General features: G+C 35.4%; 1 protein-coding gene across 1 annotated transcript in view; it reads right to left on the bottom strand.

The window, feature by feature from the left end:
* Positions 1–26,178, bottom strand: part of LOC106470166 (proto-oncogene vav-like) — a gene marked incomplete at its 5' end in the record, with an annotated part of 48,480 nt that extends 22,302 nt beyond the window's left edge. Inside the window, 6 exons of the mRNA XM_013930696.2 lie at positions 17,402–17,504; positions 18,099–18,171; positions 19,036–19,081; positions 22,908–22,998; positions 25,541–25,643; positions 26,137–26,178. Of these exons, the coding sequence (XP_013786150.2) occupies positions 17,402–17,504; positions 18,099–18,171; positions 19,036–19,081; positions 22,908–22,998; positions 25,541–25,643; positions 26,137–26,178 (458 nt within the window). The remainder of the gene's footprint in view (positions 1–17,401; positions 17,505–18,098; positions 18,172–19,035; positions 19,082–22,907; positions 22,999–25,540; positions 25,644–26,136) is intronic.
* Positions 26,179–26,525: the final 347 nt, after the last annotated feature.

Raw genomic sequence — 26,525 nt, 5'->3', positions numbered from 1 at the left:
GTTTAGTCCAGAAACTAAACCAAGACTGGGATTGAAGCGTTTAGTCCAGAAACTAAATAAAGACTGGGATTGAAGCGTTTAGTCCAGAAACTAAATTCAATCAGTTTGAACTTAAACAAGTAAACAAGGTTCTCTTTCAGAAGATTTGATTCTTGTTTATGTTGAAGTGGAAAATTGTTCTTTCTTTAAAACCTTTTTTTTTTTCTGTTATTAAACGCAAAGTTATAAAATAGGTTATCTGTGATGTGCCTGCAATGGAAACGAACCCCGAATTTTGGCGTTCTGAACGTCCCAATCTTACCATTGAGCCGCCAGGGGGGAAAGGAGTAGAAGCGATCTGTCGGCTTTAAGTGAAATCAAAACGAAACATATTCCGACAATAAGCAGTTAACAATGTAACTGAATCTTTTCATCGGGGCCCGGCATGGCCAGGTGGATAAGGCACTCGACTCGCAATCTGAGAGTCGCGGGTTCGAATCTCTGTCACACCAAACATGCTCGCCCTTTCAGCCGTGGGGGCGTTATAATGTGACGGTCAATCCCACTGTTCGTTGGTAAAAGAGTAGCCCAAGAGTTGGCGGTGGGTGGTGATGACTAGCTGCCCTTCCTCTAGTCTTACACTGCTAAATTAGGGACGGCTAGCGCAGATAGCCCTCGTGTAGCTTTGCGCGAAATTCAAAAAACAAACAAACAAACATCTTTTCATCGACGTCCATAAGATATTACATTTTAACTTGGGGTAATGGTAATAAAAAAAACTGTGGGAGTGAATATAACATATGAGACAAAGTTCTACCTCTCCTCCATCAACAGGTAGAATTAGACACCGAATTGCAGCGACCTTGACGTCGGTCAACATATACGACTGGGCAATAAATTAAAACAAATTTAACAGTAGAACAAGTCACTTAAAGTAGACCGTGATATTTCAGCCGTTATTATTTCCAGCTCTTACAGAAAAATCCTCAAGTCCTACGTTTAATTTAACGAACAATGAATTCAACTGTTTAATTTTTTTTTAATTTGCTACTTGAAAAGTATCTATGTTTCCTTCTACGTTTTCAGAAAATTTTAATTACTCAAAACATCGCAAAAAGCGATTTGTAGTTTTGTTGTTGTTGTTTTTTTAATGAAATAAAAATTATTATTTACTTCGATATGGTAAGATAAGGGGCTGTTATCATTAACTCCGGGGTTATCATTAACTCCGGGTTTCACTTCCCTGACATTTTTCCCCATCCGAAGTTATTAGGAGTGAAGACAGTTTCTCTCGTCTCCCGCTTGACAGCTGGTGCCCACCATGTTTGAAGGTTAACACAAAAGTAGGAGCGCCACCCTACGGTCATAGAAAGTGATATGGAAATGAAATTATAATGATGGGTTTCTTGAAGATAAAGAATTCCACGCTGACTGTTTACGGAAGTAAAATACAGACATAGGGAGAGGGGGGGGGGCGATTTGTTTGTCGATTCGTGTTTCACAGAATATAACAATTGGTATAATAGGTATTTGCAACTTGAACGACACCTTACGCGACACGTGGGCTAAAGGGGCCGGGTCAGAGACCCCCAAGGCACAGTCAGTTATAGCCGATCCTAATTTAGGGCTGTTGGCTAGAGCAAAGGCAACGGGTCAGTGCCACCTGTTGCCTACAAAGTACGGGGAGGGGGGGGATTGACTGCGACTTTTATAATGCGTGAACACGGGCTCGAATCTTGGCCCCAATTATCCACATCGCGGTACGTAAAATCTTAGGCTACAACCAGCACTCTAAGTAGTAAAATTGACGTTTAACCTGTATGAAAATTAAAATGGTGAATTCAAAACAAAATTGCATGTACACGTGGTTTATAAAACTGAAACGGTATCTTGTGTGAAGAAGAGAGGCTAATTAAATCGGTAAGTGTATCGTTCTTGTTGGTTGATACCCATGACAACAAGTCGTGATGTGTTGAAACGTTGGTTGATACCCCTGACAAGTCGTGATGTGTTGAAATGTTGGTTGATACCCCTGACAAGTCGTGATGTGTTGAAACGTTGGTTGATACCCCTGACAACAAGTCGTGATGTGTTGAAATGTTGGTCAATATTCTAATAACAAGTTGTCATGGGTTGAAACGTTGGTTGATACTCAGATTACAAGTTGTGATGTGTTGAAATGTTGGTTGATACTCTGATTAAAGTTGTGATGTGTTGAAATGTTGGTTGATACTCTGATTACAAGTTGTGATGTGTTGAAATGTTGGTTGATACTCTGATTACAAGTTGTGATGTGTTGAAACGTTGGTTGATACTCTGATTACAAGTTGTGATGGGTTGAAAATTTTGGTCGAATATAAGCAGTAGTTATCTCTTGAAAATTCTAATCGTCAGTTTAAAGTCTTATTTAACTTTATAATTGCGATTTTGAATCGTAACAAATATTTCTTGCCAATTACAAGGACATGATATAATTAGTTTAAACGCCGAATTAAAAGTTACAGTACTTTCCAGTAATTCAATAAACTGACAACATGATCCCTTAGTCAGTAGCAACTGGCAGGAAGTTACAATCGTTTTAAATTCTTTTTTCATACAAATATCTCAAGTCAATCTTTGATTTTCTTGTGTGTGTGTGTGTTGTCTTACACAGTGAGGCTAGGCCTAACATTTAAATATTGTCTCCATATACTTCAACAGAATAATACAAGTTTGTAAACATCCTTATTCCCACCACATGGCAGTAATTTGGAAATGAATAACATACCATTATTTTTTGTTGTTGTTGTTTTTTTTCAAGAGCCAAAAAATAAAATAATTATAAACCAACTGCCGGAGATATTTAATAATATTCTTTCTCGTATAAAGCCTTATTCACAAACCAAAGAAACCCGAGCTCTTCCGGAAGATAGAACATCATCCTCTTTCAGGAATAATTCCATGAAATTAAAAATATACAGACGAATAATATTACAATGCAAAATTTTTCGATCTCCTATTGGCCTATCTCATAAACAAAAAAAAACTTTTTGAAATAAAATATATTTGAGTAAAAAATAAATACAGTGAAATAATTTTGATTATTTTCTGACTTATTCGAAATGGCAATTTTTGGAATTTTTAATATACATTTCTGAAACATCAACAAACTTGCTTAAACAGCCAATGAAAACAAGTCACACCTGGACCTCAGCCAATGAAATCAGAAAACGTTAGTCTTCGTACAGCTATAACTATATCACAACACCTTACTGGACAACCATACGTTTTTTACTAAATCATACAGATCCTCGACGACAATAACATTCTTTCAACATGGACTACACCAGACACAAGAAGATTAAGGCCATTTTTTTTAACCACAATGTAAACTACCACGGGAGGCTAAGTACCAAACGATTAACTAAACCACAGAGAAGGGATGTTAAAACAGATTTAAACACGGAGAATTGTCCTTGTCTGAACCCCCCAACCAAAGGGGTCTACACGGACCCAACCTGTTTCTGAAATACTAGCTACTCGTGTAACCATAACATCGTAGGTTAGAAGGTCCCTAATAACGTATCAATCACACAAACACCATCGATGTGGTTATTGGTGTTATCTCATTAATTAATTAGTGCTAAGGTTTCGTATATCTTTACATAGAAAATGTACAAACTCATCCAATTTCTGGTGTCAGTTCTCTGCATTAGCTGTTGTAACAGATAAAAGCATTAAATTGCATCAATATGACGGTTCCGACAGGCAATGAAAGGTGTACAAAATTCATCAGTTCTGCTGTAATCAACACCGTGATAAGTGAAACTCGGAAACTATATTAAACCAGGTTACAATTACACTAGTCTGTTCATTAATAAAATATTCACTCACTCTGTTTAACTTTTAACGTTTTTCCGTGTTGCAGATGGTATATTCTTCGATAATGTCACCCCCGCCCCCCCATTATTTCCATCCAAGGAATTAAAATTAAAAACCTAACGTTTGTTCAAAACACACAAACATGTTTTAGTGTTATGGAAACTCTCCACTCACATGTTTGTTTCAACGATAGATATAAATATTGTAAGACAAACTAAGTTTTATAAACCTTTCATTGTTCTGTAAAACTAGTAAGTCAAGCTAAGTTTTTATAAACCTTTTTCTTCTTCTTTAAAACTAGTAAGTCCAGCTAAGTTTTATAAACCTTTTTCTTCTTCTTTAAAACTAATAAGCCCAGCTAAGTTTTATAAACTTTTTGTTGTATAAAACTAATAAGTCAAGCTAAGTTTTATAAACCTTTTTCTTCTTCTTTAAAACTAATAAGCCCAGCTAAGTTTTATAAACTTTTTGTTGTATAAAACTAATAAGTCAAGCTAAGTTTTATAAACCTTTTTCTTCTTCTTTAAAACTAATAAGCCCAGCTAAGTTTTATAAACCTTTTTCTTCTTCTTTAAAACTAATAAGTCCAGCTAAGTTTTATAAACCTTTTTCTTCTTCTTTAAAACTAATAAGCCCAGCTAAGTTTTATAAACTTTTTGTTGTATAAAACTAATAAGTCAAGCTAAGTTTTTATAAACCTTTTTCTTGTTCTTTAAAACTAATAAGACAAGCTAAGTTTTATAAACCTTTTCTTGTTCTTTAAAACTAATAAGCCCAGCTAAGTTTATAAACTTTTGTTGTATAAAACTAATAAGTCAAGCTAAGTTTTATAAACCTTTTTTGTTCTTTAAAACTAATAAGTCAAGCTACGTTTTATAAACCTTTTTTTGTTCTGTAAAACTAGTAAGTCCAGCTAAGTTTTTATAAACTTTTTGTTCTATAAAACTAATAAGTCCAGCTAAGTTTTTATAAACTTTTTCTTATTCTTTGAAACTAGTAAGTCCAGCTAAATTTTTATAAACCTTTTTTCTTGTTCTTTAAAACTAATAAGTCCAGCTAAGTTGTTATAAACTTTTTGTTGTATAAAACTAATAAGTCAAGCTAAGTTTTATAAACTTTTTGTTGTATAAAACTAGTAAGTCCAGCTAAGTTTTTATATACCTAGTTTTATGTACTTTTCATATTTCAGATATAAACTGTCTAAGTCGGGGCCAAATTTCGTGAATCTTTCCTGCGTTATAAAATAGTCCAAAGTGTTCCCTACAAGTGTCTAAGTACAATTTTTCGTTCAGAACTCTGGTGGGTGTGAGGGAGAGAACACACGAAACTGAATCAACATCTTACAAAACCTAACAATGATTTCCTACAATTGTTCGTTATCAGAAAGAGAAACCTACCGGAATATCTGGTGTTTGATATCAACTTATTGATATTCTGCGTTGTGCAACGTCTCATTGAATTTCTCTGACGTTCAGTTGGTTTCTTCGGTACACTGTCACAGTCACCCAGTGTCTTAAGCCAGAATGAACAGAGCGTTTCAATTCTGTGAGTAAGAACGCCCAGCAACCCCCCCCCCCTCTTCCTCTCCCCGCCTAAGCGTATTTCCTTCCTGTCTCGTCATCTCCAAGCCAGCGGACCATATCGAGGCTTTGGTTCTCTCACCTCCTTCGACATCAAATGTGGTCACGTGACTGTCCACGCTCCGCTGACCACTGTCGTGGACTGGACCGGGACGTATATTAAAAAGCTGACTTCAAGATAGTCCCGCTTTCTCCCCCGTTTCATTCATACCACAGACAAACGTTAATGGTCATATTCCTGGTACAGACAGAGCTGCGTTACTCGGTCTTCCAAGGCTACCACAGTAAGTCCTTCAAAATCAAATAAACTGGACACACGTTGTCCCTCCCAACCGTACTTGCTTTATTAACTTTATATATTTCGATAATAACAACAACGACATTCCTAGTTTCTATAGCAACATGTTAATTGGCTTAAAACTTGCTTTATTTTTATGTCACTGGGCGCGTTTGATGGCGAACTTGTAATATATTTTCCCGTAACCATGGTAACTCAAATACATTGTATGGAATGGTGTTCAAACCTCCAACAAGTACGATTATTTTTAGGTTATACAGGTCAAGGTCAACTTGGCTTCTGACGGGAATATAGTATCAAATTGACATGGCTCAAAATGCTAATCGGGTCAAAGGGCAAGTTCTCGAACGTTACCACTGACAGACGAATTTATAAACCCTGTTACGCATCTTTTACATGGCATGAAGTACACTTGGGGTCAAAGTTGAATATTGCGAATGTAAGGTGTAGGTTTTAGTGAGTCTTATTTAATTGCTAACATAGGTGTAGAAGAAAGGCCGACTTTATCATACCTTCCGACTAGCTGGATGTCACGTCCTTTGGATGTTAATGAAATTGACGATTGACCTTTGTTAGTTTTGCTGAATTTCGCGCGAGCCTACTCGAGAGCTATCTGCGCTAGCTGTCCCTAATTTAGAACCGATGGACTAGAGGGGCTGCATTTAGTCAACACCCCAACTATTGGGATACACTAATCGAATATTGGGATTGATCGTCACATTATAATGCCCCAACTGCTGGTATTCAAACATAGGTTGCGAGTAGATCGGCCTAGCCAACAGACCATGACAGGCCCTTTCAAATGATGTAAAGAAACAAAATCGCCCAAGATTTTTCTGGACGTTTTACAGCATATGCATGTTGCCAAAAGTTTAGTGTTATCAGTAAATACATCAAAAATACACACGAATTAAATGATCTGGTTAGACCTGCGTTTATTTATGTTCAGCGTTATATACTAATGCCTCCTGTGAACTACCAAGTCTACTTGACACACACACACACGTTTCATCTGCATTGTCATGATTAGTCACAGCTGCATAACGTCACTCACTTTTCCTTTTTCTGATTCGTTAAGTATTCGATTACGTCACTCTTACTTATGACGTCATATGTTTATCGATGATCACGTGATATTAGTTAACTGGGATGTTTACACGATAATCGTGGGAATACTGGATTGAGAAAGATCTTCGGTGTGTGTGTGTGTGTTTTTATACCAAAGCCACATCGGCCTATTTGTTGCGTCCACCGAGGGAGAATCGAACCCCTCGATTTTTGGGGTGTAAATCCGAATTCTTACCGCTTTTCCAACGAGGAACTGCAGATGACGTCATTTCAACTAATGATATATTTTTTAATGGGTCAATAATGTTAAACGGTTAAAAGAAATGAATAACATCAAATAACCGTGCTTGAATCACAACTTGTGACAGGAACACAATCATAGCCAAAGGCTTAAAATGTTTAACGTAGTTTGATTAATTGCGGAAGAAAAAAAAGTTTGTTTATTGTTAAGCACAAAGCGACAAAACAGGTTATATGTACTCTGCCCATCGCAGGTATCGAAGCTCTAACTTGCCGTTGAGTTAGCGGCATTTTGTCACTATGTTTTACACCCGTTTTGATATCAGAAATAGAATGTTTTTCTTATCAAAACTAATAATGCCCAGACACTTAGCAAGATAACGATTTATTTAAAAAAACATTTAAATTTTATTACATACAATAAACTTCTGTAATCTTCGGCTTTGAGAATTATTGATAGAATTTAGGCCTTAATAAGCTACTACTTCTTGTTTTGACCTGAAGAAAGTATCCGTGTATCGCGACTCGAACCTTGGATTTTCCTATACCCTGCTAATCCTATTATTGGATAAGTTATGCTCTGTTAAATATACACTGCTACGTGGACAGCTTAAAGGACAGAGTGTATTGTATTACCTCCACGTCGTGTAAAACCGAGAGAAATATAGATAACTTTAAGCTTGCTTCCGTTGTTGCGTGTGTTACTGTACAGGAGACATTTATGGTTTTCGTTATCGCGCGACGCGAGTTCACTTCTCCCCAGTTAATTCATTTAATCAACTCAAGCTTTCGTTGATCACATACGAATTCATTTTGAACTTTAACCCACACTGTACCCAAGTAATATTAAGTGATAAAAAAAAATAAAACGAACCAACAGATATAAAAAGTCGAAGCGCTAGACAGATAAAAAATAGACGAACTGATAAGCAGATTTAAAAAAATGAACAATATAGAGAAATAAAGAAGACCGATTAAGCAAAACAAAAAAAAACTTTTAAATCTTATATTTCTTTAAACAGTAAAAAGAAGAAAATTATAATTTACAGTATGCACGTAGAAATCAATACCACCCATCACTCTTTAAACGTCATATCGGTCAACAGCTGGTCGGCTGGATTATCGTAATATTTTGTGTTGTGAAACTAGAAACTATCAGATGGTGTACAAGAGCTTTTTTTTTATTATTTTTTTTTGAAGATTTTTGCCCAAAAAGAGCGAGAAGAAAGACCCAGAAATAGGGCACATTTCAACTTCTGTCTTTATCAAAAATACATTTTCGACTTTAAATTTAAAGATACAAGTAGTTAATCAGTTAAATTAGTCAATTATTGCCTTCCACAAAGCAAGGTATGCAAATAGCATCTAATGACGTCATTAGGGGTTTAATAACAAAATAAAGAAAGGCAAGGAAACATTGTCTTTTATATAATTTTGGCTTCTTTAACGGCCGCATTCAGCTGGTATTTATAAAAAAAAAACTCTGGATGCTGAGAACATCGACGTTTTTTCTTAAATGTCATCTTAAGTTATGCTCCGTTCATTTCTGGTACGAAAATGTGAACCTGCTTCTTACATAAAGAAAAATCTACACAATGGGTATCAAACCGCGAATTTTAGCTTTACGAGCCTTCTAGCTTACCGCCGATCTGTAATTATTTCCCATCTTTAAAGGTCCGGGAGTGGATAGAGTGTTTGGACTGTGAATCCGAGGGTTTTTGGTTCGCGATCCTTTACAGCGAGATATCCAGCTATAGACAGGCACGAAGTGTTTTTAGAATAGCCCACTAACCACCAAACTGTTTCTATTGATGAATCATCGCGCTGTACAACCGTATCCGAAGCAATCTGTGAATGTCAACAACTTATGTAATATTTACAAACAGAAAACGAACCCATGGGAGCCACTTTTAACTTATCTCATTGATTTAAAACACGTGCTACGGTGAGAACCAAATCAAAATTAAGACTAGATGGCGCCGGCAGCACGTTTATATGAAAAATAGGAAATACTGGATACGTAACATGTAAACAACCGTACTTGTAAGTAAACTTTACTTTGAAACACCATACATTTAATAACAAACAATGACTTTTTACCGCTAGTCAACAATATCGTCAGTAAATTTAAAACGTGCCACTAAACTGTTCTGGTACCTTTATTAGATTTGCCAGTAACCAACAATATGTCGTCGAAACCCATCACATCTTTTGGAATTTAACCTTTTGACATGTGGGGCATGACCTACTGCCCTTAGACGCAACAAAGTTCTCCACAAAAACCTCGACGCTCTCCCATAAAACGGCCATCGTCGACGAGTGAAATATGACACAAGGAAGGCGCAGACTCAGTAAGTCGTTGTGGTATGTGACTATGTAACTTTTAGTGTTAGAGACACGTACAGATTTTCTAGTCCACCCCCCCCCCCCGTAGCAGGCCAAGCGCCCACTTCGCGTATACACAGACAGACAGACAAATCTACCAAGTTTGTTGAAATATACCCCCCCCCCAACAAAATTCAATACATCTTATTTATTTGTTTTTATAAGATTTGCCCAGAACGTTATTCGTCGTTAGTTTTAAGGCATACAGAACTTAATCGTCACCAACGGGTATAAATACGAATTTCCTTTATTGTGATAAAACACTTGCAATATAAATGGCAGTGGATCTTCTGTTGGGAATTCCATCAGTCAAACTTGTTCTAAATACAATCTTGACCGGGATTTCTTCAATGTAAAAAGCCCCAGATTGGCCCAAGAGCCAGTGCTATTAGAGACTTTATCCGCTTCAAGGAGACATCGGGAGGTGACGACAGGGTAAATATAAATATTATTATTTCTCACCTGTGTACATATTAATTATCTGTATAACTAATGATGTCTGTAACTGTATTAATTGTATCCATGAATGTTACGAATATATTTATATAATTAAGAATATATATGTCACCCGATGTTGTTGTTGTTGTTGTTATTTATTTATTTTTGGTACTTTTAAGAGACTTTGGTAATTAAGGTTTAAATATATTAAAGGTAATTTGATGAATAATTAGAACTTGTATATAACTACTTGCGTGTTCTGTGCAGGTTTGTTTTTTTTTGTTGTTGTGTACGGAGTTACAGAAGTGAACAATGATAAGGTCGTGTTCTTATTCACGATCCGGGGATCGTTCTTCCGGGACACTTTCCTACACCTAGGTTGAAATACTAGGTTAGAAAAGACAGTTCCGATTAAGCCCTGAATTCATTACGAAGTTAAAATTAGCTTAGGTAATTACTTTAACCCTAACCTTCGGATACTGGTAACTAAAATTAATATATAGCAGGATTCCAAACGAGGCTAGGCCAGTCGAACAGCAGACGTAACGCAGTTCCAGTTAATTGTTTCGGTTAAACGTAATTTAATGGGATTGTCTGCAACATTTTGATATCAAAGTAAACTTAACCTACCACGAAACATGACAGTTTGATTCAATGACTCTTTTTACAGAACTAACCTCCAGAATGACGTCGTAGTTACCGTTTTGTACGAGATTTTTACTACTGAATTTTCTCCAAGTTATATTCAAAATAAATGTATCTCAAATATATGCTTATTTTTCCTCTAAACTTTTACCTAATTACAACACACGTTTAAGTTCCAAAGCAGATATATATATATATATATGAGTAACGTTTCTATACTTCGTAAACTCATGTAGCTTAATAGTCTGGCTAAATTTAGAGTCCTGTGCAAGGTTTAATGTAAATTTTCTTGAAGTAGTCTCTAATCAGCTTATTAGCGACAAGGATTACACTAGAATTCACATGCCTTTTTTATTCAGTTTATATTAATTAGTCCATCGTGTATTTGAAATCAGGGACTTCTAGAAAAACACATTTTAAGTCTAGCTTTCGTCGACTTCCTGTCGCCGTTCGAGGGGGGGGGGGTTCCTTAGGCATCAGAGTTCTTCGACTGAGCTGGACATTATAACACACAAAGGTTTATCTAAAAGATTATATTGAAACCAAGGGAGCATTTATTTATTTTCGCACGTTTCAGACACGACATCGTCTCGTGACATGAAGGTAACGAAGTGATATTTTTTAAATTTTATATTAACAAGAACTGCCTTAGGACTACAACACAAACAAGTTCAAGTAATAAAGACAGTTACAAACAATTTCTTATGGAGCAGCATTTCTCAAACTGAGGGGTTCCGACACAAAATGGGTGAGGGGATTCCCACGGCCTAAAACATTTTCAAAGGGGGGCCACAAAAAAGTTTGAGAATCCCTGTTATAGAAGAAGGGTGTATAAAGGGTTAAAAGATCCACTATCATCTGATGTTTTTTTTTCTTTCAATAAAAACGTGACTGTCATATAGATTACTTAATTTTTTTTGTTTTTTAAAGAAACAGTCTATATTTTTTAAAAAGATAATCCCAACCCCTCCAAACACACAAACTGTAGTGCTGGCTATGCCCCTATAGAGCTCCACATTGCACACACACACACACACACACACACTTAAAACTAGAAATTGTGCGATATTTCAACCCACACCTTTTTTGTGATTTTAAAAGTCCTTATGTTTGGCATTTTTTCCACATTTAGAGGTAATTTCCATTGATAAAGCTCATAATTACAGCGTTATTAATCTGACCAATAGTTTGCTTGAGATTAATCTATATATAAATATAGTACTGTCTATTGTATGTCCATGTAACTATTACGCAAGGTGTGGATGGACCTTCACCAAATTTGGTATAGAGGTTTGTTGGGTCCATGCGGAGAGACACGCAAAATTGCGATTTGTAATTTTGTGTTTAAGATGATGGTGATCGTTAGGCCTAGTGAGCCAGTGTCAGACCAAGTAGGAACCTAATTCTGATAAAGACGATGGTGATCGTTAGGCCCCAGTGAACCAGTGTCAGACCAAGTAGGAACCTAATTCTGATAAAGACGATGGTGATCGTTAGGCCCAGTGAACCAGTGTCAGACCAAGTAGGAACCTAATTCTGATAAAGACGATGGTGATCGTTAGGCCTAGTGAACCAGTGTCAGACCAAGTAGGGACCTTATTTTGATAAAGACAAGGGTGATCGTTAGGCTTAGTGAGCCAGTATCAAACCAAGTAGGGACCTTATTTTGATAAAAACGATGATGATCGTTAGGCCTAGTGAACCAGTGTCCGACCAAGTAGGTACCTTATTCTGATAAAGACGATGATGATCGTTAGGCCTAGTGAACCGGTGTCCGACCAAGTTGGGACCTTATTCTGATATTCTCTATATAAGCAACAAAACATTACTAGCCAGAGCAGAACTGTATTTATTTATCTTTAACCGTTCAACGTTAATCAAATAAAATTTGATCAACACACCCCAAACCACTGACTTACAACCTTTTTTTATATATATATATATATATTTACCTCGGCGACTTACAGTTCGTATGAAACTTTAATCTTCGATAATTTATTTAAATAATAAACGCGTATGCATTTCTTTTTTTGTTTCTTTTTTTTTCAGGCAAACAACGCAGACATTTCAGAAATTCTTTTTTTTTTTCTCTACTCCATTTTTGTTACCAAATGCTAGTAAGAAATTAAACCTCGACAGCAAAGTGTAAAGTTACAAATAACAGCTAGTAGAATAAGAGAACCTTAACAATGACTTCTACGTGCTTAACTAGCTCGAGTACAAAGTCTAATACGTTCCTGACAATGACGGGTATTTCACAACTAAAATTTCTTCTGGCATACCAAATGACTCTGTCACGTTGAGGAAAATACCAGTTTTCTGAAAAACCCAGTGGCGTTATTTGAAAAGTAATTGGGCCCCCCTACATTTATTTCCTTATAATAGCAGTTATGCTTTAGGCCGATTCGCCCCCCCCCCTCGTAATTGCGGGAGCATACTTACGCCATTGCCCGAAACTGTCAGGATTTGGTTTGAATTTCGCGCAAAGCTACACGAGGGCTATCTGCTCTAGCCGTCCCTAATTTAGTAGTGTAAGACTAGAGGGAAGGCAGCTAGTCATCACCACCTACCGCCAACCCTTGGGCTACTCTTTTAACAATGAATAGTGGTATTGACCGTCATATTATAACGCCAGCATGTTTGGTGTGACGGGGATTCGAACCCGCGACCCTCAGATTGCAATTCGAGCGCCCTAACCACCTGGCCATGCCGGGCCCGAAACTGTGAGAAGCAAGGAACAATAACATTGACCCCCAGGTCATTATGCTACGAATATAGAATAGTATAAATCACATCTGTATCAATCACTTGGGGCAAATAATAACAATATTGACCGTTCCTCATGAGGTTATAACAATTAGACCCGTTTCTGTCAGTTGAGAAAGTCCTGCCATGGCCTCGTGGTTAGGGCGCTCGACTCGCAATCTGTGGGTCGCGGGTTCGAATCCCTATCACGCCAAACATGCTCGCCCTTTCAGCCGTGGGGGAGTTATAATCTGACGGTCAATCCCACTATTCGTTAGTAAAAGAGTAGCCCAAGAGTTGGCGGTGGGTGGTGATGACTAGCTGCCTTCCCTCTAGTCTATTACTTCGAGTAACTTTGAGCGAAATTCAAAAAAGAAACAGTTGAGAAAGGGACAACAATATAGCCATAATCCTGATAAGAATTATTCGATATTATATTTAAAACAAGGTTCTGTTCGTTAGATTTCACACGACGCAACTCAAGAGCCATCTGCGCTAGTCGTCCCTAATTTTGAAATGATAGACTAGAGGGAAGGCAGCTTCTGAACGCCACCCACCGCCTACTCTTGTCAGAACGAGTGATGGGATTTGACCGTCACATTTATAACACACCCAAACCCAGATCGCGATTTCTTTACGGTAATGGGACGCGAACCAAGGAACCTCGACTGCACAGTCCGGCAAGTTAAACTCGGCTATTTAAAGAAGGTAATATGAATAATAACAAGTCAAATATGGGCTGCAGTAGGTAATTATGATACGACCCCCCCCCCTCCAAAAAAAAATGAAAGAAACGTCATGAGATGTACGCCAGAAGGAATTCTCGTCTTCAACGGGGCTTTAATAATCTGTTCATTTTTGAAATTACAGTATTTACATGCTCATTAGGAGAACTGTGACTTACGCTGATAGCAACAACCAGAGGTTTTTCTAATTATTTTCAACAAACAACCAGCTGTTTTTACTCTGTTGTATCGAAACTTCTCAGTTCAACGACCAAGAGCACCACCCACCTTGGCACCTCCCCGACAGTCGTTCATCTTTGTAGAGGGTGTCACCTGAGTGGCAAGAAACAGATAACGAATTTCATAGAGGACTTAAAAAAAAAAAACAAGGAGTGAAATGGGAGTAAGAAGCGTCTCTTAATGATAAGCCTTTTCCACACAGTGGCTGACACATTACTTTTTTGGTAGACAAGGTGTCTTAAAACCCATAAATATCAGAGCGTTGTTTACCTTCCACAGGAATTTATAAGAAAACATACCCATGTGGCTGAAGCCACCTGGCCTCGGTCAAGGTTACTAAACGTAGCGAAAAGTGAAATGTAAGACGAGGGAGGGAAAAAAAACGAGCGTTGGTGTGACGTCATGCTTCTGCTTCTTTAAACCTCGCAAAGGTAGTTGACTCCGTGATAAAGAATGTAAAAGAACGAAAAATAAATAAAAAAAAGGCAGGAAACTAAAGTTATTCAAGAATTCGAGTTATACTGTTGTTTAAGACTCGTAACGTAGGTAAATTAATATGTAGAATTTTAAACGGACTTTTCTCTACATACACTGTTCCTTATTAAAAAGAGCGACACATTTTCATAGGGTGTTTTTTTCTGGATGAAACAGAACGACCATGGACTCGTGAGAGTACACCGAAGTTGTGTGTAGTGTTGTACGAACCAGACAAGTTTCTCATAATGGTGGTTTATATGCTATGTTTTGAGATTTTTTTTTTTTTGTTTACTTTCAACGGTGGACTTATATTTATATAGGCTTTAAAGATTATAGCGTTTATGCTACTAAGTTGTTATTCTAACATTACGTAACAGAAAAGTTGTTTAAGAAACTAAAAATAACTGTGAAACACTATTATTCGCTTCACCAGTTATCACTCATCTATACCGGTTTCGTAGAATTCGAATCCCTCATCGGCAACTCTGAACAAGGACAAATCGAAGGGATAAAGATTAGGCCTAATGTATTTGTGGAGTGTTTTGGGCTGTCCTATCTCACCAAAGTGAACACACATTTATTTCGGATTCGAAGATTAGCCTTTGCCTAAAACTACTAATGGTGGCGCCATCATTAATTAATATTATTACGTCCACTCTAAAAATAGCATTGGATATTTCAGCCCGACTGTTCGCTATGCTCCCCTGCTGACCACTGGTTACGTGGCTTTCTGAAAACCCGGCAAGCATTCTTTACCTGACTGAGACTCCTGAGGAGATTTAATGTATTGGAGCATCTGAGGCCATTGTTAAGTGGTCGTGGTACTGGAAAATGGTGGTAACACCCTAATGTTGTCCCTAACACCCAATCACTTGATCCATTACCCAGGTACGTTAAATATTCGTTTTACAGACTCTTGAAATAAATCATACTGACTTTATTACAACCAATCTGTATTTCTAAAATGTAGTTTGGATTATGGGTCATTATTTCTAAAATGTAGTTTGGATTATGGGTCATTATTTCTAAAATGTAGTTTGGATTATGGGTCATTATTTCTAAAATGTAGTTTGGATTATGGGTCATTATTTCTAAAATGTAGTTTGGATTATGGGTCATTATTTCTAAAATGTAGTTTGGATTATGGGTCATTATTAAATTTCATTGATTATGTTTCAATATCAATTAGTGTTTAGTGAGAAACCTACTGAAATGAATAATATAAAACGTTTTTAACATAATGTTTTGGGACAACATGGGGCCCTACTGGTCCATCTCGGCTGTTCCATCCTCTAAACTAATTTTTTTTTTAAATCTTAAAGCCAGCTCTTATCTTTCATATACTTATCAAGCCTTTTCTTAAACTTACTTAAATTTACTGCCTCTACAACATCTGACGGCAACCCATTCCAAAGACCAACCACCCTGTTAGAAAAATGAAACCGTCTTAGCTGAAGATGACTCCTACCTTGCCAAAATTTATAATTATGTCCCCTAGTCCTACTATTCTCATTGTTAAATATGAAAAAAGATGATGCATCAACACTATCAATTCCCTTTACAATCGTAAACACCTCAATCAGACCCCCCCTCTAACTCTAAGCTAAACCTATTTACACTAGGTGGAAATCATTTTAGTACTCTGGTTGGAAACTTTTAGGTATTCATTCTATTGGTGTCAATTTTAGTTAGGTTTTGGGGGGGGGATTTCTCATTATTCTCCTATTCTCCTTTTTTGTCTAAGATTTTATTATTATTTATTAATTAGTATGTACTTATAAAAAATATAGTTAATAATTAGGCTTAGGTAATCATATGGGCTAGTAACCATGACAACGGAATAATTACATGTATGCAAGTACCAAATACTCGCTGGGGAACTGGTTGTCGTAAACTTTAACTTTTGCAATTCAAATAAGTATTTTCTCCTTTTAAAACACTAGTGTAACACGATTTTCTTGGAAGCTATCAGGCCATCTTACTTCAATTAGTTGTTTGTTTGTTATTAAGCACAAAGATACACAATAAGCTATCTTGCTGTGCCCACCACGAGTATCGAAACCCTGTTTTTATCGTTATAAGCCTTCACACTTACTGCTAAGCTACTGTTGTTTAAAGTCTTTTCTTTAAATCGTATTAAGAGGTGTGGTCACTATGACCACTTCTGAGGTCACATTCCTCGTGCTTGTTGTATTGTGGTTAAGTGTTACACGAACCACAGCAGCGTACCGATTCCACGAGGCCGAACAGCCTAGCAGTTCAAGGAACGATCGTGGGTGATATTCTCGATAGAAAGTCGAATAATAAATGAAGAAACATGCGTACAGCTGGTTGTTACCAGAACATTCAGTTACGTAAACAGTCTTTTTTTTTTTTAAAGTCCATGTTTTCTATAACCCCACAAAACGATGGGGCATCACGTGTGTGCAACAGAATGGGTGACATACTATAAGGCTGGTGTTATTTTTAATTCCGAATTTATTTTTTTTAGCGATAATTTACTGTGACCAGAAAAAACGCTGTCATAAAAACATTGTAAATTTAACCATCATAAAAACTAATAATAGTTTTGCTGAAATATTTTATGGTTACTTAATTCGATAATTGATTTTTCCTCTAAAAACAATCGATTGTGTTCGAAAAATTTAGGTCATACTAAAGCATTTATTTACAGTTGGTTTCTTTCTGGTCTCAGTTTTGGAAATAATTATGCCACCTACCGGTAAGAATAAAAAGTCCTGGAGGGAATACTTTGTAGCCCCCTGTCTCTGTTGGCACAATGCCAAAAATTCTTCGTCGTTGGATTCCTTTTCTTTAAGTAATCTAGCGGATAATAAAATAATTATTAATAATAAGTGTAATAGAAAATGACCCAAAAAAAAATGGCACAGATGTCTTTATTCTTTTAAAACGTATTACTCACTCTCTTTCTATAGCCAGATTTTCATCGGCTATTTACATTCACACACCCATATATATATATAGAAGAGAGAGAGAATGGTATTTTTTTTCATTGTAAAGTACAAGACAAATGCTTCATGACTAATACAAATAAAATAACGACTACGTGTCGACATCTGCCGGCCAAAATTAACATCTAACTGACAAATTATTGTTGTAGAAATCCATTCACTAATACCAAGCATTCTGGTTGACTTTTTACTCGTCTGTGACAAAAGGGACAAACACTTTAGAAATAATATTATTTGCTACCCATATTCCACTTTTAGTCGAAGCATCATTTTCTTAAACAGACTTTGAAATATAAACCAAGATTTTCAGTTACTTAAAGTGCCATCTTGTGGGAAAATATGTCACTATTTTTTATTTTTTTATCGTTACTGTGTTCCAACATATTTTTTACCTACTCTCAATAAAAAAAGCTACTAAAAGCTGATATTTTTTATTAAAACTCACGGAACTGCCACAGAAGCAAGATGGTCTTGGTATTCTCCATACTTTGTCCACAGGTGCTTGCTGAAAATATTCCCTGTAGTGAAATATATTTAGAAATCAATCACGGAACCTAAATTGTATGTTTTACATAATTTTCTTTCTTAAAAATGAAATAACGATTAGAAGCCATCACATGCTTAAACGAAAACAGAAGGTATCAAACATTATTTATAACCGGACCACTAGGAATGACGAATTAAGATGTGGGCTAAGTCGTATATACATAACTATAACTTGTATAATTCCGTTTGTTCTCAAAACATAGCAATACTCGTGAAAGTTTTGACAAACAGGCTGATTAATTAACGTTCTCAAAATATCACATAAAAACGAACAGAGGCTAAGGAAAATAATTCATATTTATTAACTTTTCTTTTTTAATGATAGTCACCACATTTCCGTTATTGATATTGTGACCCGATTGACGAGTCTTAATCGATACCTTATTTAGCTAGTTTTATAATGTTGCAATAATACTGATGAAACATCTACTGGATGATAAACTACATACTCCAGTCCAAGACTTTATGCAGCAAACAAAGTACAAATATTTCAAAATAAGTTTATAAAGGTAATATAACAAATTCGTTTAAATATACCTTTCTGCTTTTTTAAAACAAGACAGGCGAATGATCAAACTATTGTGTAGTATTTATTACACGTGTTCTGAAAGTCAAATAATAGCTTTAGGCAGTTAGGCGTTTAAAACTTTTCATATTTATTTATATAGGACACTTCTAGCGCCCTCTAGTGTAACATAAAGATACTATAATCAGTTCATATCAATTCCGGAAATTTTTAACACATTATAAAGAATTTTACAACTGCAGTTGAGCTCAAAACTGCGAATAAACTTTAACTTGTTCGTATTCGATTATTTATTTCTTCTTTTACTTACCAACTCTCGATCTTAAAGGATCCCAATCTCGCAGTACCACCTGTAGCTATTAGAAAACATATTGTATTGATTAATAATTAATATACGTATGTTCTCAGGAAGTCTATAAACATTCATAATGTCATATCTCTTAAAACACGTAATATAAAATATTAATAGCCTAAATGACTATAATATTATAATAAAGACACTCTGACAATGGTATATCTTATCGGGATATTCTAAACATCTGAAATAACAAATACCATGTGATGGTTCTAAAACCTGGAATGGAAAATATTTTGGCAGGAAAACGTGGAATTTCAATGTTTAATGTATTAAAATACTGTGATGGCAGAAATTCGATATCTCAATTATATTAGAAATGATTTTTCACGTTACCTGTTGACCATCAAGTGATAGACTTGTTTTTCATAGCATTCATTACCGGTGGAGGAGTCCACATATAGGGTAATTTTATGTCTTGACCTCTTACAAACTAATTTCCAAAAAATGACCTCCCCCCCCAAAAAAACGGGGGGAGTGATACAAGTTATTTTCCGTTTTATGGAATTTCACGCAGAACTATTCGAGTGGTACTTGAGCTAGCTGCCCCCCTAATTTGGAAGCGAAAGACCAGAGGAAAGGCTACTGTAATCGAATAATTGAATGTAATCGTCACTTTCATAATGCACCCACGAACGCTTTTTATTATTATACGGAAGCATGTTAATTACTTAGCTGCGCTTGGCTCAACTCATTTTATATTCTCAGCAATATTGATGGTGTTTTTCTTTGCATTCTTTGTTTGGCTCGTATGTTATTAGTCGTAACCAACAAAGTCACGAACCCATAAGGAATTTGGTGCATAGTTTAGAAACACACGTTTTAAAAAAAATTGATAAATATGGGCAACTTTAAAACGTCTTAGTTAACAACATAAACACTGTTTGAATTTCATAATTAGGTTAAATTTTAAGATACTTTTTTGGACTTAAACTGTAAATTAATTAACCATAAGTACGAGTCCAAAAGCTGACGTTTTCAGTTTACTTTCACTCAGTATTTTATTAAAAAGGTTAACTTCAAAAGTTAATAAAATAAATATTAAAATGAGTTATTATTTAAGCAGAGGGAGCTGCTAACAGAGCTAGTTACCTAGTCGGTCAGACCTAGGCCTAACGCAACGTTAATCTTTGTGAATAATTTAGGTTAAGTTTAGGAGATAACCGTTATTAAATCAGTAATATTAATACGGGTTTTCACTTTGTGGTTAGAGTTGAATACAAATTCAGACGAGTTCAATATAAAGCTGTACAACTTAAATACTTAGATTTTAGTAAACTAGAGCGTGAATGTTGTTGAATTCTGAATGTAAAATAACAGAAATTAAGTAATTCTAGGGTTAACATACAGGATCTTTAGTTTAAGAAATTCAAATCAATTAACATTTCGTGTAAGTAAATAGCAATAATTCAGCTTGTAAATAATAACAATAATACAAAGTTTTTTGAAGGAAACAAAACCGCAAAAGGAGTGAAAGTGTGTGTGTTCTGGTTCCGTGCGCGTAAGACACAACGTACTAAATTTACATCGCACAAAGGAAACAAATGGTTAAGGCATAACCTAAAATTACAGTAGAATAATACAGTGACATGTATGCGAAATTTCTCAGGTAAGAGTTAGTGAAAGTGTCTTATCTAAATTGTGCAATAACAGTCTAATAATAACACACAATAATGCTGTCGTGCGACCTAAAATCTGGTTAACTCTATTATTTACACCCCACATTTTATCTTTTTTAAAGTAAATCCGTCTTTCAAGAGACAGACAGACTGATTCCGAGTTATCTTTTGCCGTGATCCGAACCAAATACCTCTTGTACTGTTGTAGATTAAATCTTTAACCAACAAGAATTTATTTTAAAGGAAAGTAACAATTGAGGTTCTTCGAATTTAATGAAGGCTTAGTAGAAAATTCTTCTTTTTTTTTATGAGCGAGATGGGATAGTGTAAGAGTAGATTTTCTCTTGTAGATACGATGAATTTGACAGCTACACACATTCTCTGTATAATTTCCACCCTGACAGAAATGTAAACTTTAAGCTTACAAACGATGATAATATGAATAGAATCCTCGTAAACACTAAATCACAAGAACTAGTTTCCGTCCCAATCACTAGATGGAGTATGGAGATTATTACCCATAATTGTTTGCGAAGTGCTTGTTGATGTGGAAGTCTCGACTAACCTATTATAAGGTGTTGGTATTCACGCTTCAGCGACTGTAATTATTAATAAAAAATTTTGAATGAAAGCAAACAATTGTATAATGATATGTCAACTAGATTATATCTGATATAACCAGTGCCGACGAGACCTCTCGCCAATACCAATAAAAATGTTTGAGTGAAAGTACAGTGTTTAATATGTTAACTATATTATATCTTCTATATATACAAAGCCTATGCTCGATATTAATAAAAATTCCTAACCAGGCCTTTCAACCAATACTAAAGCTCTTCAGGCTGGCTGTAATACGACAGACATAGTGATGGTTGAAACTGTATTTATATTAGCAAAATGCTTGCCAACAGTTTATTACCATGAGAACTGGGTTCAATTGTTGAAGTGTCAATTTTTATAATTTTTCTTTAAGTATGTCACATTGAAATTCTGTAAAGATTTTTAACAACATATTATTTATTTATTTTACCACCATACATTATTAATTATTATTATTTTACTTGAATTATCAAGCTCATTATTCTTTCATTAGAACCTTCGTAGGGGGGGGGGGGTCCAGGTGGATATTTGGTGTTTCTGTTTTAAACCTAAATACCGATTAGTTTCACTGTTATAACCATTTTAATATCTATTTTAAGGATTGGTTAATGTTATAGATGTATAACTATCTTGACCAATAAAATGAAACGTCGTGTACATCTCCACAAATAAGATATCGCGTTACTTTAGGCCTCGTGAAGTTAACATAGACGCCACAGTCATCTTGACCAATAGAACAAAACGTTATATACATCATCACCAATAAAATATTGTATTATTTCAGATCGCGTAGATGTCTTCTTCGCGTTTTTCTATAAGCTATTTTGTATAGATTGTAAATGTTAACAAACAACAACATTAAAACTTTGTTGATAACAGCATTTTTTTTATTTGAACATTAATAAAAAAATCGTAACCCTTAGAAAAAAAATACAACCATAAAATATTTTGGTTTGTTTGATTTTGAATTTCGCGCAAAGCTACACGAGGGCTATCTAATTTAGCAGTGAAAGACTAGAGGGAAGGCAGCTAGTCTTCACCGCCAACTCTTGGGCTTCATTTTTATCAACGAATAATGGGATCGTAACGTTATAACGCTCCCCACAGCTGAAAGGGTGAGTATGTTTGGTGGGACAGGGATTCGAAACTACGACCCAATATTTTTAGGATTTTTTTTTCAGCACGAATACAAATTTAAAAAAAAAAAATTCTTAATAGACTAAAAAAAATTCGAAAATTTGATTTTCTTTAAAAATGCATTAAACATGTTAGATTACCTGTATATATTCTGTATTCACAGTGTAAAAAGAGTTGATAAAAATCAATAAATAAATTTTGTTTTGGGTTAAGCGCAGTGGTCTACCTGTACTCCTCCCACCACGGGTATCTAAGTTCGATTTTTAGCGTCGTAAGCCTACAAACTTATCGCCGAGCTACTGAGGAGAGGGAAGTAAGAAAGCGATGGGAATTGCTTTGAATATTCTGTGTAGTAAACGTATTAAGCGCACAACAGAATCTGGAGTTTGCAGGCCCAACTTCGATGACCCAAAACGCCAGATGTTAATTACAAGCTACTTTATGTAATAAATGTTATTACAAATAACTTACCTTGTTGATTACCAGATTGCTTAACGAACTAATTGGATCCACCCATTCAAACAGTGCTTTGTGTTCATCGAGTCCGAAACATAGTAATTTCCTATAAAGTCACGAAAGATTTATTTGGAACAAATCATATTTACTAATCACATTAAACACTCTGAAAAAAAAAAATACTTGTACGAAAAGCAGCTAATAATATAGGGCGCCCTCTACAAATATTACTTGCTCCACCAATATAAAATTCCCTCTAGAAAAGGTTATGTGTGTTCATCAGTCCACCTCTACAAAATATTACTTGCATCATCGTGATAAAGGTAACCATCATCACCAGTCTAAAGCGCCCCTGTAAAATTATATTTACTTCAGCAGGATAAAACATTTTAAATAAACTATAACTCGTGTCAACAGTCTAAAATCTTCTATAACTGGTTATCTATTTCACAAGTCGAGAACATCTCGTATAAAAGGTAACTTTTTTTTTTTCTTTTTTTTTTGTCAAACACGAAAATAACAAAAAACAACAACACGTGAATGATAAAGGAAACCAAAGAAAAAGGTTTTGGTTTACCAGAAGGAATTTACAGAAATGAGACACGAAATCTGAAGCCTGAAACTGAGCTTTACAGTGTCAGATTTTTCATGAAGAATAAGATGGAAACATGCTTAACAAACGGTAACGAAACTCGTAGTGTGCTGGGATAATGACCTATAATTTAAACCGCGAAACAGAATTTGTCAGTCGAAAAGAACGTTTAAATCTCAACATATAAAGCCTAATTTTGCACATAAAACATTTGTACAGTAGAAACCTTATCGTATGGTTTCCAACCTTAGATAATTCATAAAAATATTAAAGCTCATCATTTTTATACACCTAAAGCAGAACTGCGTCACTTGAGCTTCTCTCCGTCTCCGATAGATAGCGCGTTTGTCATTGCTTGAGAAAGTCTTAAAAAAATGACGTTTAATCTTTGTCGGTGATTTATGTTTGTTTGTAGTTAAGCACAATGGTCTATCCGTGCATTGCCAACCGCAGGTACGAAACCCGATTTTTAGTGTTTATAACTCAGCGCTGAGCCACCAGTATTAGGCTAAAAACGTCGCTGTAATCAAAGTTCCATTCAAACACCTCTCTGCGTTATCCATGCCACAGCTTCAAAGTTTTGTTTTCATATTTACTGCTCTGTTTAATAATCATGTATTCAATTTATGGAAATAAACTGCTACAAAAACGCTTTGAACACACATCTAAACATAAAACGTGTTGTTTCCACGATATTGAAAACTAAGCCTTTTTAGGGATGTGTGTTCAAAGCTTAAACATAAAACGTGTTGTTTACAATAGAGAGGGTCTCCTCACAAATACCCAAGTTATTCGGGTTGTATCCAGAGAACAATTATTAAGCTAGCACAAGACGCTACCTTTAATGTTACTCCACAGAAACACCCTCCGTCCATTGTCCCATCCACACATGTACACATACAGTTTTAAATTTATATTAAAGTCATCATTGTTTTTATAGAGCTAATTTTGATCGCCTGTTCACATAATAGTTTTTAAGCTATACCTCTTATTATATATATAGACTATTAATAAATTTTACATTGACATTTTCTACGTTATGGTTACAATACAGGGTAGCTCTGAAAAAAAAAATTAACCGAATAATATTTCTTTCTTAATCGTTATTTTATTGTCCTCGTGTTTAGGTCCATCTCCGACAAATATGTAAGGGGTGTCGGTTAGAAAATTTAACTGTCACCTTTTTACAGTCGGAGGAAGGAAGTGCTTAGCACAAAGCTACACAACAGACTATTTGTGCTCTGTCCACAGCGAGAAATCGAACCTCGAATTCTAACGTTCCAAGTCCGTAAACTTATAGGAGGGGGATTGTTTTTATATCAGTTTTAGTTTCGTTTTTTTTTTTAGGTCCACTATATTTTTTTTTTGTGGGTGTGTTCATATTGCGTCATGACCTAGTTTACGGGTACGACTTCAACAGGATTAAAGTCAGATTTTCGAACGGATTATTTTTATTTACGGTGCGTGATTAATTTATAGGATACTCGTTAAAGCTTGCCGATTGTTTTTTGTTTTTTTTTATCAATCAGTCAGCTAAGTAGACAGTTTAGGTGCGTTTAGGCTACTCACTTTCAACAAATGTTTTTCTTCGCCATAGAAAACACCACGTATTAAAATTGAAAAGACACTCGTGAAGAGTTAGCAGTCTAAATATGAATAAATTTTCTTTTTTTTTCACTCTCTCAAACGTTTCACTGAAGATAATTTGCTTCCGTGAATAAAAAAAAAAGTAAAAATTAAACATGATGAAAAATAGGCGATTCACAATTTACTTAGACAAACCACAGTATAAACTTTTAAAATGTATTTTTAAAGTATGGATACTCACAACAAAGGTTTGTTCTATAGTCGTTATTAATGGACGTTTCTGAGTATGGATACTCACAACAAAAGTTTGTTCTATAGTCGTTATTAACGAAGGTTTCTGAGTATGGATACTCACCACAAAGGTTTGTTTTGTAGTCGTTATTAACGGACTTCTCTGAGTATGGATACTCACCACAAAGGTTTGTTTTGTAGTCGTTATTAACGGACGTTTCTAAGCGTGGACACTCACCTCAAGGGCTTTTCATACACGTCACACACACTTCTCAAGGTTCTGTAGTATTCTTGTTCTGTTAACAGCAAATCTTCTATTAAACTGAAGACCTCATCAGACTCTGCGTACGGAAGAAATGAGAAACAGGTGAGTTTGTGCTTTATCGAAATTCTCTCTCAGTTATCATTCATAAGTAAAGTAGCATCTCTGTGTATATATATAAACACACATTATCTTTTCCGTTTTCAATATATTTAACGTCAACTGGGGTGTTTTATACATTTAAAAACAAACAAGAAATTGAACTGAGAACAAAATATAATGGTGAACATTTTGGCTTTTACAAGAACAGTTGCTCGATATACCCGCTAATAATCAAAAGTTTAAAATGTCAGTCAATAAATAAACGAGTACAGTTTATTTTATCCCGGGGTTAAAGGTCGTTTATTTGTAAAATAAAAATCAATAGTTGAAATTATAATTGATGTCGCGTATTTGTATAATACAGGATAGTTTGTCTAGTCTATAGGAAATTATGACAAAAACCTTTAACATTTGAAATGTAAACTATGCCCTGCCCTCTGTCGGTCATTTGTCAATGCCGCTCCTCGTACCTCGTAATAAGGGTTTCTTGAGTGGAGACCTGAAAGAAGCAGCTGTTGAGAAATGGCCACTCTAATAAACAATTCCTGATATAGGCATGGCCACCATACACCAACAGCAGTTGATGACAACGTGTTTCACTTGGTACTTGAAACATAACAGTACTTTCGATATGATTTAACTACCATTACATACGTAATTACACTTATACATGTTGAACTTCCGTGTTACTGATTTTCTCGTGCACGAGTGTGAAAGTCGAGTCTCGGTCCTTTTCTCTTTCTCTCGCGCTCTCTTTATATATATATATATGTGTGTGTAAAACTGACAGGAATTTCTTTGTTACACATATAAGATATTGTTAAGCTTTTCGTTAAGTTTAAAATTTTCGAGCTTATGA

Source organism: Limulus polyphemus, unplaced genomic scaffold (genome assembly GCF_000517525.1).
Source record: "Limulus polyphemus unplaced genomic scaffold, Limulus_polyphemus-2.1.2 Scaffold3854, whole genome shotgun sequence".
Taxonomy (NCBI): domain Eukaryota; kingdom Metazoa; phylum Arthropoda; class Merostomata; order Xiphosura; family Limulidae; genus Limulus; species Limulus polyphemus.
The sequence above is the reverse complement of the archived record's forward strand: the minus strand, read 5'-3'. Positions and strand labels throughout refer to the sequence as shown.